The sequence below is a fragment of the Eumetopias jubatus genome, unplaced genomic scaffold (assembly GCF_037043125.1).
Source record: "Eumetopias jubatus isolate StellerSeaLion01/CBP00866 unplaced genomic scaffold, mEumJub1_p1.0 scaffold_10, whole genome shotgun sequence".
In the NCBI taxonomy this organism is placed as follows: Eukaryota; Metazoa; Chordata; class Mammalia; order Carnivora; family Otariidae; genus Eumetopias; species Eumetopias jubatus.
The window spans coordinates 47,548,663-47,561,030 of NW_028274816.1; the positions used below are offsets into that span (position 1 = coordinate 47,548,663).

At 59.6% G+C, this 12,368-nt stretch overlaps 1 protein-coding gene across 3 annotated transcripts; it reads left to right on the forward strand.

The window, feature by feature from the left end:
* Positions 1-1,600: 1,600 nt before the first annotated feature.
* SCN1B (sodium voltage-gated channel beta subunit 1) lies at positions 1,601-11,093 on the forward strand. Of its 3 annotated transcripts, XM_088028490.1 has the most exons (6): positions 1,601-1,716; positions 4,524-4,690; positions 5,459-5,699; positions 9,875-10,016; positions 10,333-10,404; positions 10,493-11,093. In XM_088028490.1, exons 1-5 carry the CDS (start codon positions 1,659-1,661, stop codon positions 10,397-10,399), a joined length of 675 nt encoding a protein of 224 aa, XP_087884616.1. In that variant the 5' UTR covers positions 1,601-1,658; the 3' UTR covers positions 10,400-10,404; positions 10,493-11,093. The 3 variants fall into 3 exon arrangements, with proteins under 3 accessions (XP_087884616.1, XP_027979432.2, XP_027979431.2); XM_028123631.2 differs by lacking the exon at positions 1,601-1,716 and having other exon boundaries at positions 3,246-4,690; positions 10,333-10,409; XM_028123630.2 differs by lacking the exon at positions 1,601-1,716 and having other exon boundaries at positions 3,246-4,690.
* Positions 11,094-12,368: the final 1,275 nt, after the last annotated feature.

Genomic DNA, 12,368 nt, shown 5'->3' on the forward strand with positions numbered 1-12,368 from the left:
CCTACCCCTGATCCTTAGTGGTCACGTAACCCGGGTCAAGCCCTCTGGGCTTCGGTTTCCTGTACAATGGGCCTAAGAGTGGCACCTTTCTCCTGGGGTTCTTAGAAGTGAATAGTTCTCCACCTCCCGAGTTTCTGAATCAGCAGCTCTGGGGTGGGGGGGAGGCTGAGAATCTGCTCTTCCAACAAGCTCCCAGGACCCCACTTTGCAGGCCACTATTATAAGAGATGCATTAATAAATGTGGCTACTCATAAAAGGGCCTGGCGCAGAGTACGTATTCAACTGTTGCTCTTATCATGGAAAAATTGCGGGGAGAGAAAAGTAACTCCTGTAGTAAGCACCAAGTGTGGGCCAGGCTCTGTGCCAAGGTCTGGTGATCGTTTAAGTCTCACAGTGACTCCATGAGATGGCGGGGGGAGGCAGGTACGTGTCTGAGGCCACTCTGCACGACGACAAGGACTGCAGGCCTGTCCCTGGTGTCTTCACACTTAGATGCAAGGTCCCGTCCCCTGCAGGACCCTACCATGGCCTGTCCAGGTTGAGGCCATCTGGACCCCTGTCTTGCCAGTGAGGAAATGGGCTTAGAGGCCAAGTCTCTGGTCTTCTAAATTGATGGTTTGGGACAGAGGACTGGAGGGAGGGGTCGGATGGAGGCGGGAGGGACCACAAGTGGCAAAGAACAGAGCCATCCTCTCCTCTAGCAATGTGATCATGGCAGGTTACCCACGCTGGGCCTCCGTTTGCCATACCTGTTAATTGGGAATAGTGGTAATGCCCACCCTGTAGGAAGAATTACCACAGTTAATGTTAGTAAAGTGCTTAGAACAGCATCAAGCCCACAGTAGGTGCTCAGTGAACACCAGCTTGTCGGGCTGTGAGTAGGTGCCCTTGCCCAGTGCCTAAGGCCTGTCCTCACTACCTCCACCTGTCACCCGCTGCTAGGGGGAGGGCTCGGTACAGCAAGAGAGTTATTTTCTGCAGGGCAATTTCACAGCCCAGGAGGTGTTGGCACAGAGGCTCAGGCCACAAAGTGTCCAGTGTCCCTGGCTTCCTATTCCTCTGCCCCGAGCCTGCCCCACACCCTGGTTCCTCTTGCTCCACAGGACTGGGTCAAGGGGATTCTGGAACTTCACCGCACCCAGAACTGGAGGCCAGGACCTGAGCAGCCAGCCTGAAGTCTCCCTCCCACCCTGGTCCTAACAGCCCAGAGCCCACATCCCCAACTTCTCCACCCGGCATTGCTGGGGCAGGATTCCGGATCTACCTGAGGCCAGCTACATGACCCTAGGCAAGGGAGTGAGGAGCTCTCAGCCTCAGTTTCCTCTTCTGTAAAATGGGGATAATAATAGAACTTGCTGCCAATATTGGGGGAGGGGAGAAATGGATCCAGCGTATCAGAAGGGCTCTAGCATTGGCATTTATTCACTTTATCGAGCACCTATAATGTGCCAGGCACAGTTCCAGGTGCTGGGAACACAGTGGTGTGCAGGACACTGTCCTCACCTGGGGGCATCTTCTAGTCCAGGGTTGGAGGGCCAGGCGGTGGAAGATCTATATAAAGGAAGAGTATAATGTCAGGTAGTGACAACTGCGGTAGAAAAAAAACGAAACGAGTAAAGTCGGTCAAGTAAGGGACAGGGGAGGCAGTTTCCTGGGAATGGACAGACGACCTGATGAAGGTGACATTGGAGCCAAGAGCTGCGGGAGAAGAAGAAGTGAGCCTTTTGGTCACCAGGGGGAAGAGTGGTTCAGGCAGAGGGAAGAGCAAAGAAGGCAAAGACCCTGAGGCAGGAATAAGTTTGGTGCCCTGGGAACGGAAGCAGGGGCCTGAACAGTGGTGGTGGTTGGGGGTGGTGGTAGCATCAGAGACCAAGGACCCTCCTCCTGAAACATGGTACCCCCCACCCCCAGAGCAGCGTCTCTGGTTTAGATCCAGCACCCCCCACCTGCTTGGGTGGAGTCTGAAGTATTCTAGGTGGCCCTAGCCTGACCCCCCCCCCCACCTCATGCCCACTTGGCTTCCAGCACAGTGACCTCCAGGCCCCGATATCAGGGATCTGAAGGAGAGGTCACTTGGACGTCCCAGCCGAGTCCCCCTCCATCCCATGAGGATGACCTCCATGAATTGAAGTCGGAAGCCCTGCCCCCCAACTCCCTCTAAGCCCTTCCGTGACTCTGGGGGTGACCTTTCCCAGACTCCGATGCCGGGGGTCCCCAGAGTCGGGAGGGGTCGGGGACACCCAGGCCATCCGCCCATGCCCAGAAGCCGCGGTCCCTGCGCCACCCGGAGAGGCCGGTGCAGCCGGGCGCCTCCCGGGCCGCTGCGGCAAAGGCTGGGCGGCCGCGCCCTCCCCCCGCGGTGATTCATCCCGCCCCCTCCCGCTCCCTCCTCCCTCCCCGGGCCGCCGCCGCCGCCGCCGCCGCCGCCGCCACCGCCGCCGCCGCCGCCGCTGCAGTGCGCAGGAGACCGCGGCCCGCGCCCCAGCGCGCCCGAGCCGGAGCGGGGCCGGGGTCGGTGCACCTGGCGAATGTGCCCGGCTGCGCGCGCCAGCGCAACAGCCCGAGCAGCGGCCGCCGCCCGCGCGGCGGGGATGCCCGGACGCCGGGCCCCGGGGCTGGGCCCCCGGCGGTAACCGGAGCGGGGGGGCCGCGCCCCCCCTCCGCCCCCCCTCTTCGCTGGTCCCAGAGCCGCAGCTGCTGCGCCCGCGCGCTCCCGGGGACATTCTAACCACCGCCCGGGCCCTCTGCCTCTTGCCCCGCTATTAATACCGGCTGCCCGGGAGGGGGGCGCAGCGCGCGCAGCGCAGCCATGGGGACACTGCTGGCCTTGGTGGTCGGCGCGGCACTGGGTGAGTGCGCGGGGGCGGGGGGGGTGGCGCGGTGGGGAGGGGGGGCACGGCCCGGGCAGCGGCCCGGCGGCGGGGTGCACGCGCGGGACCCGGGACGGCGGGGCGAGGGCCGCCCCCGGCCCACTCCCCGGCCCGGCTAAGTCCGCTTCCGAAGTTGTGAGCGCGGGGAGCCGGGCGGGGGAGGGCGGTGGGCGGTGCGGGTGGGCGAGCGCGGGCGGGGGCCGGGCTGGCACAGCTCGGCGGCTGCGGGCGCCCAGCCGGGGGCGAGGAAACGCGGAGTCAGCTGCTCCCGGAGCCCCGCAGGCTGCAATGTGACACCCACAGCCGCGGGAGGGGGTGGGGGAAGGCGGCGCCCGGAGACTGGGACAGGGGAGACCGAGAGACAGGGAGCGATGGGGACGCAAGGGAAGGCGCGAGAGGCGCGGCGACCCGGAGTACTCCGGAGTGCTCCGCCGAGACTGGGGATCGGGAGTAACCGGGAGGAAGGAGACGGAGAGGGTTGTAGAGGGTGCCAGAGAGAGGCCGAGAAGCGAGTTAGAGAACGGAGCGCTGGAGAGACAAACTTGAGAGAGGCAGGAGAGATGGTAGACACTGGGAGAGGTGGAGTTTAAAAGGGACAGGGAAAGGTGGAGAGAGGCCGTCTGAGCCTGAAAAGAGGACACAAAGTGGTGGACCCTTCCGAGAGACTCCCTAAGATATAAAGTAGAGGAGACAGACACAGAGGTGCTCAAGGAGTTAGAAAGAGCAACGGAGGAGGGCACGGAGTTCCCAGAATTCAGAGAGGGAGAGACTCGGGGACAAGGAAACAGCCCCGGAGCTGGAGCCGGAGAGGCGCAGCATTAGCTGGTGAGCGCTGGGCCTTGGGAAGGGGGTGGCAGGTAAGAATATGGAGGAGGCGTGCAAGGGGACTGGAATCCAGCGGGGGTGCAAAGTCCCTGAGGCTGCAAAGAGCTCAGTGAATTTCAGGAAGCTGCTAAGAGGTGGGAGAGGGGTCTGGAGCTGAGGAGCCTGGGGACAGAGGGGCCAGGGGCCAGAGAAGCTGGGTAGAGGGTGGGTGGCCAGAGAGCTGGGCTGGAGTGTGCGGCTGCCCCGGTTCCAGCGCCCACCCGCCCCTCTGAGGTTTTGCCTTCTCCCAACCCATTCCCTGGGGCTGGCTGGTTTTGCAGAGCCGTCATGGGGGGAAATGACTCCGCCACGTTGAACTTCTAACACATCTGGAATTCTAGTCCCAGCACCTAAATGCTGCAGTACCGTGGGCAAGGGGACTTCTTAAGAAGGGGTACATGTGTATCTACTTGGGTACGGAGCAAAGACTCTGAGTGACTGCCCACAGTGACAGCCCTATGTTGTTTGGGGGGGAGGGGCTTCCTGCGTGGCAGGCCCCCGGCTGGGGCCTTACTTCACTTGTGGAATCTGCCCAGCAACCCCTGGAAGCAGAGATGGCCGTTTCCCTCACCTCACAGAGGGAAACTGAGGCCAGAGGTGAGGAGGGACTTGCCAAGGACACACAGCAAGTGGCAGGGGCAGGCTGAACGTCTGGTTCTGTCCGTTTGTAAACATTGTTGAGGGGAAACAGATGGTTTCTGAGAGGGCCGAGAGCCAATGGCCAGGAAGCCTGGCATTGCCCGGGGTGCTGGGCGCCCCTGCTCCACCTGAGCCTGCTGTCCCTGCAGTGTCCTCAGCCTGGGGGGGCTGCGTGGAGGTGGACTCAGAGACCGAGGCCGTGTACGGGATGACCTTCAAAATTCTGTGCATCTCCTGCAAGCGCCGCAGCGAGACCACCGCCGAGACCTTCACAGAGTGGACCTTCCGCCAGAAGGGCACGGAGGAGTTTGTCAAGGTGTGGGGGGGGGGGCGCCCGGCACAGGTGCGGGGCGGCGGGCTCCTGTGTGGGACGCCGTGGCAGGCAGCAGGCGGGAGGGGTTGTCCCTTCATTTCTGATAATGTGCTATTCGTGATGACCTGGATTCAGATTCCAGTTCCACCCCTGACCAGCTGGTGACCTTGGGCAAGGCACTGGCCCTCTCTGAGCCTCAGTTTGCTCCTCTCTAAAGATGGGGTGGCGGCAGTCTCCAGCTCGTAGGCTTGGGGGAGGGTTGATCCAGTTGTTGCCCCTGGCACGCGGTTGGCACAAAGATTTAGTAGCGGCAAGTCATCATGGAAGAAAAAAAGCAGCGCTTTTCTGCCCTTCTGTACGCTATATGTATTTTGAACTACACACATGCGAGGGCACCATAAACTCGTAGGGCCTCCCGGAGCATTGGGGTCTGCCATGGCTGAGATTGGACTCCTGTGTCCCGGGCTGAGGAGTGTGCCCAGTGAGAATGAAAACCAGGAAGGCTGAATGGGGGCCCGGGGGTGCAGGGTGGAGGGGCGCCTGAGGAATATGTGTGTGAGTCTGCGTGTGTGCGTGGCCCAGGGACGCAGTCAGGGTTGGGGGCAGGCCAGGGCACGATCCTGGCCCCTCTGTGCCCTCCCTGCCTGAGGTTGTGGTGCCCACGTGTGTGTCTGCTGTCTCTCTGAGTGTCAGGGCAAGGGACAGAAGAGTCTGGACGGGGGGGGTGGGGGGGAACGGGCGCAGGCGGTGACCCACCCAACTGCCCCCCAGATCCTGCGCTATGAGAACGAGGTGCTGCAGCTGGAGGAGGATGAGCGTTTCGAGGGCCGCGTGGTATGGAACGGCAGCCGGGGCACCAAGGACCTGCAGGACCTGTCCATCTTCATCACCAACGTCACCTACAACCACTCCGGCGACTACGAGTGCCACGTCTACCGCCTGCTCTTCTTTGAGAACTATGAGCACAACACCAGCGTCGTCAAAAAGATCCACCTTGAGGTGGTGGACAAAGGTGAGTCCGGCCCTGCCTGCCCGCTCACCCCTGTTGCCCACCGGAGCCAGATGGTGGGACAGATGGCAGGTCGGGGACAGCCTGGCTCCTCGCCTGGGCCAGGCAAACACCCACGGCAGCAGGGGGAGCTGCACCTCCTTCCCCAGCCCCAGCTCTGGGTTTCCTTTCCTTTCAACCCGCGGGGAGGCCCCAGCAGACCTCTCCCCTGAAAGTTCTGGGTGCAGAACTCTGCCACCTGTGCTGTGGGACGTCCTGCGGGGGCCTTCCTGTCTCTGAGGAAGTCCCGTGGGAAACAGGATGATAATGGTATCCACCTCTCACGGCGGTGTGAGGACCCAGCAGCGGGCTGGGTGTCGGCTGCCCACGTAGTGGGGATGACAGTGGAGGTGCCGACTGTCCGGTGGCCTCAGCCCCTCCTCCCTTGGTCACCCTGGCGGAAGAGATAAGAGTGCGTCCCCTAGAGCAGAGCTCCTCAAATTCCACTGTGCTCCTGAGCGTCCTGGGAGTCTTGCTAATGCTCAGACCCTGACTCAGCAGAGCCGGGGTGGGGCCCCGGCCGCATTTTCTAACAGGCTCTCAGCGAAGCCAATGCTGCCGGTGTGGGGTCGCACCGAACAGCAAGGATCTAAGGCGTTTGGGGGCATTTCATCATTTTGGCTCCAGCTGCCTTGGATCCCTTCTCTGAACCATCTTCCGACGGGTGTAAATTGGAATTTTCCAGGGCCCGAGGGCCCATTGGCTTAGAGTCAGGACACTCTCCCCGAGCTTGAGCCACCAAAGAGCCATGGCAAATACGGCCCGTGGGGCCCACAGCGAACGCGCATTATCAGGGCACCGTGCATTGTCCTTCCTTTCCCCAAGGGGGGTGCAGACCATCACTGAACCTCCCCACCCACCCTCCTGGCTAGGGGCCGCTACTCGCCCCACTTTACAGATGGGGAAACCCAGGCTCAGGGAGGTAAGATCACGTGGCCGGGATCGCAGAGCTGGGACCTGGATTTGAACCCAGCCAAGCACGTGTGACTGCCGTTTCTGTTCTTGGCGTGATTCACTACACCCTGCCGTCAGCCAGAACCTGTGGGTTTCTTTTGGATAATTAGCATTTTTACGTTTGTTATCAAACTGAACCAGCAGGATTCAGTGCAGGAGACATGTGTGAGCTCCTCTTTGGCGTAGGTCACGATGCTGGGTGGGCGGCCACCCACGGACGTAGAAGATGGAGCCCCGCCCCCTGGGGGGGTGGCTGTAATAAGAAACGCCCCCAAATACCACAAAATCTGTGTCAATCCTGTCTCCCAAATCAGTGCGGAGGCGAGGGGGTCAGGAGAGCTGGGAGGTTCCCAGGTTCCCTCCGTCCCGTGGCTCTTGTGGTTTGGCCCTTGCTCGGAATGCTGTCCTCACCTGCGGGACGGAGGCTGGGGCGCGAGCATGATCTACCATATCCTACTACCTCCCAGAGCCTGTGTTCTTCACATTTACCAAAGGCAGAGCTCTTTATTTTGTCTTCCCAGAGTCTACGGGAGTATCCAACATACTCTAGTGGTTTTGTTTTTTTTTTTTTAATCACCATAGTACGGTATTTTCTATTACTATATACTATACTATTTAACATTACCAAACATACAACAGTATTTTTATCATAGTCCATTATACTAGAGTGTTTGTAACATTACCCACCATGCTATAGTATTTTAGATTAATCATATTGTAGTATTTTAAGTTTTACTTGTTCAACTGTATTCATATATCGGCCAGCATACTGTAGTATTTTTAACATAACTCATCACACCACAGTATCTCTCTGATTACCCGTGGTTATTACTGTACTGTTAGCATTACCGGCCATACCGTGTTCTTTTTTTTTTTTTTTTTATAATCCACTATCTTAACTGCATTACCCATCAGCCTAGAATGCCTCCTGGTAATACCCCAGGGAATGAATGGAGTCATTTCCAAAGGAGGGCCAGTGGGTGTTGGTGGTGAGAACCTTCCTCAGCTAGCAGAGCTGTGGAAGATGGTAGAAGCACCTGGGGGGGTCCCCCAGCAGGAGTGAGACCAGCAAATGAGGACAAGAGGCTACTTCTATCTCGGCTATAGCCAGTATGGGTGGAGAACGTCTTAAGCGGAAGCAGCATCTGAGGCTAGTGAGAAATCCAGTCTGCAGGGGGGCAGGCTGGAGCTTCAGATCTGGGGGGGCTGCCAGCTTTTAGAAGATCTGGGGGCTTTTGAAGAAATCAAAGTTCTCCCCGGAGAAGGGGCCTGTTACCCTCTGCGTGACCCCTCTGCCTCAGTTCCTCATCTGTGAAGTAGGGGAATGACAGTCCTACCTCCTGAGATGTCTGTGTGGCTTCGTGGAGACTGCATTTGACATACAGCGCCCTTTACCAAGTGTTTCTTTGGCTGCGGTAGTTTCCAGAGCAGGGAAGAGCTCAGAGCCTGCCGTCAGTTACATTTGGGGTTGAATCCTGGCTCCGAGTCCAATCCTGGCTGTGTGTGCATCCTTGCCCAGTGCCGTCCCCTTTCTGAGCCTCAGTGTCCTTGTCTGGAAAATGGGCTACAGAACCGTGCCGGTCGATCACCGTCCTCATCTGACTGGGAGAGCAGGAGATACCAGATTACCTAAATCCATCTGAGCACTGAGTTCCAGGAGCAGGGAGGAGAATTCTGAAGATGTGCACTTTTTCCAACATATATCCAACTCAGTGTGCTTCCTGAGGTCAGCTGACGTGGGAAGCCAGCACTCTCTCTATCCTTGGGGTGTTTCAGGGACTCAGGGAGACGCTCACATAAAGAACTTGGCACAGAGCCTGGCTGAAAGCAGGCATGCACCGTATGAGACGCCTTCCTATCTTTCGAATGAATGAATGACGCATGGAGCCCTCTCCCCAGCTCCTCCCGACCCAGAAGCAGGGGAGAAACATCCAGCCCTGCCGCCCTCCCTCACTGTGGCCCAGAAAGCATCGGTGCCATCTGCATGGGGCGGAGCAGCAGAGAGTACCCACTGACGGGAGGAAAGACCATGTGAGGACAGTGGGGGAAAACGAGATCCTGGCCACCAGGAAGGAGAGGCCCGGGAGTATGGGGCGGACACCTGTGAAATCCGGCCGAGGACGTCACAGCGGCCTTCGCCTCTGGTTCCCTGGCTGAGCACATCCCCCTCACAGTTTAAATTTAGGCTCAGTGAAAGGAAGCTGGCAGTGGCAAGGGCCAGTGCCGCGGAAAGGACAGAAGGTTTCCGGAAAATGTCAGTGAATAGCCAATACACTGAGGCGGTGCCGACTGCGAGCCTGTCCACGCCTGTTACGGGTATTAACTTGCTTTCTCTTCCTAGCAACCCTGTGAGAAGGCATGAGGATTATCGCCGCTGGTTTACAGAGGGCGAATTGAGGCTCGGAGAGGTGGAGTTGTTTGCCCAAAGTCGCACAGCTGATAAGAGGCAGAGTCAGGATTTGAATCCGGTCCCCAGAGCCCCTGCTCTTAACTACTATGCTCTACTGCTCCAATAATAACAGTAATAGTAGAATTAATAATAGCAAACAGGTGTTGAGGGCTACCTATATGTCAAGCCCTATCCTAAGGATTTTTGAAGCATATTTAATTTGTACAGCACTCCCAAGAAGGAGATATTGTGATTATCAGCTTTTCACAGATGGAGAAGCTCAAACCGAGAGAGGTTGAGTCACTTGCCCAAGGTTACACAGGTGGCAAGTGGCAGAGTCAGGATCTGAACCCGAGCCTTCTGGTTGCAGAGCTGCAACTCTCGGGCACCTGCAGCCTCCTGAATGACACAGATGCCCCCTCCAGCCACCCAGGGAGGCAGGTTGAGGGGGATCCCAAAGCCCACTGGACGCTGGTTATTAAGAATCACAGTGACAGAGCGCCTGGCTGGCTCAGTCGGTCAAGCGTCCCGCTCTTGATCTCAGCGTGGTGAGTTCAAGCCCCGCACTGGGCTCCATGCTGCGTGGAGAGTCTACTTTAAAACAAACCAACAAAAATCACAGTAACAATGACGACTCTAGGGAAACAGCATAGTCCCCTTTGCAGACCAGGCCCAGGGAGCCCAGGGAACCCAGGGAACCCAGGTCACTTTGCCAAGCTCACAGCACCAGCTTGGAGCGCCTCATGCCTCCCCAGCCTGGCCTTGACTGCCACCTGACCCTGCCTGGCCCTTGCAGCCAACAGAGACATGGCGTCCATCGTGTCGGAGATCATGATGTATGTGCTCATTGTGGTGTTGACCATATGGCTCGTGGCAGAGATGGTTTACTGCTACAAGAAGGTCGCCGCAGCCACGGAGGCCGCCGCACAAGAGAATGCGTGAGTGGCCCTGGTGGGGAGGGGGTCAGGCGACCCAGACACGCAGGCTTCCCAGAGGGGTATGTGTGTTGTCACGGATGGGTAGGGTCAGGACCCAGAGTCTGACCCCCCGAGGTCCCCTCCTCCCTCAGACTCAGGATTCCAGGCCCCAGCCTGAACTTCCCGCAGATCCCTAGGTGTCCAGCCTGCGGTGCCCGCCTCTCTCTAACTCTGGAACCCTGTGCACCTAGGGCAGAGACCCCAACCCTCCTAGGTTTCCCGGGGGTGGGCCAAACTGACAATGGGGTCACTCTACACCTGGCCTTTGCCCCCACAGCTCGGAATACCTGGCCATCACCTCAGAAAGCAAAGAGAACTGTACGGGTGTCCAGGTGGCTGAATAGCCCCGGTAAGGTAGGTGGGTGGGCAGGGGCTGAAGGGCCTGGGTGGGTGTCAGCCCACTAGGTCACTGACACCTGTCTCTCCCTCACCTTTAGGCCCTGGGCTCCACCTCAAGGAAGAGCCAGCCCTAATGGGGAACATCTGGGCACAGCCTGCCCCCAGGGGGGGTTGGCCATTCCTGGGCCTCCACGAGCCTCAGAGTCCTGCCAACGGAGCTGCCAGGGTGGGAGGGGGCAGAGGGCTTGGCTCACACCCCCGATCCAGCCCACTTCCTCCTGCCCCATCGCCCACCCACGCCATGCATGATGGGTAAAGCAATACTGCCGCTGCCCCCACCCCTGCTTCTGCTGCCTGTTTAGGAGGGGGGGCGGTGAGGTGGGGGCAGCGGCTCCGCACCCCTCCTTCTTGCTGATTTGCACACACTGGCCGCTTCAGATGCACACTACTGGGGCCCAGCCCCTCCCTGCCCCCCTCCTCCGCCCAGCGTGGGGGGGTGGTTCGTGATGGGCAGGCACAGTTTGGGGCAGGGGGTTCTGGACCCACTCCGACCCAACCCCCAGAGACATTTCCCCTCCTTCCTCTGGCTGGACCTGGGGTCCCCTCTCCCTGTGATGCACTCTTGCCCCAGCCCAACCCTGCCCTCTCTCACCAGCCTTGGACTGTGGCCACTTAGAAAGGCCCATTCAGCCTCTTCTCTCTTCACACGAGTAGTTTTGTTCATGAAATAAAGATTCTTGGACTTGATTCATAGTCTCTCTCGTGAGCCCCGTCACCCTCTACACCCCCACCCAAATCCAGAGGCCTCCGTTTTCCTGGGGACCCGCCCTCTGTGCACATTCAGGAAAAGGAGGGGGAAGAAGCAGCCACTTAATTAGTGGGGACCGGGAGGGTCACTAGCTCAGCGGGCACCATGAGAGGGATGGGAGGCTGGGAGGGGGCCAGAGAGGAGTCATGGGGGCAGCAGGGAGGGAAGGTGCTATGGAGGGAAGACAGACATCAGGCGTTTTGGTGGTTCTCTGTGTTCCTAGCAGGGTGGCTCTCTGCCGTGGTGGGAGCTGGGGAGGGGTGAGGGAGGGAGAGAAAGATGCAAATGGGGGGAGGGGCAGAGAGAGATTAGGGGCTGGCAGCACCAGCGGGGGGGGCCCCCCCACCGCCAGCATGAGCCCTTGTGGGAGGCTGTGACTCTGCATAGGGCCGAGCATGTGGGATGAGCCGCCGCGGTCTGGGTTTGGGTGCATGGCTGTCCACTAGCAGGTGGCTGCTGGTGACCCTTGTGTGTCTGGGTGTTTATCTGGCCCTGGGGTCTGACGTGGATCACTCTTGGCTGCTGGTGGGACAGTGTGTATCTGCCTGTGGACACTTCCGGCCACTTGGCCTGGACCTCAGCACTCGGTGCTGCCTTTTCCGGGCCAAGATCCCCATCCCCCCACCCGGTGCAGGTCTTCCAGGCTCCAGAGGTCACGGCTGCAGGCAGCAGAGAGGCTGCCAAAGCAAACCAGCCCCCGTGACTTGTAGGAAGGCAGCTGGGGGGAGGGGGCTGGGGCAGGAGTTGACGGGGGGGGGGGTTGGGGGGGTGGGCTGGGGCCAGGGCTGGGGCAGGGACCAGGACTGCCTTGTTCAGGAGCTGGACTTGGGGACGGGAAATAGCAGGGGGCAGTGGTAGGCCTGGGTTCAGGCAGGGGGCTGGGGTGGGGTGGGGGGTGAGCTAGAAGGGACAGGGGTGGATAGGGAGGGAGTTAGGCCTGAGCTGGGGCCAGGTGGGGCTAAGGCAAGGGCTGGGCCAGAGGCAGGAGAAGTGGCAGGGTGGGCTTGGGGCAGCTGCGGCCCTCTATCTGGTTCCCTCCAATTCAAAGGCCCACTCTTCAGTCCTTGTAAGCACCCCCCTACCCCAGCCTGCTCTGTCTGCTCAAAGCCCCCCGTCTTCGGGCCAAACGGGTCCCTGCTCCCGCCTCCCCTCAGACTGGCACACCT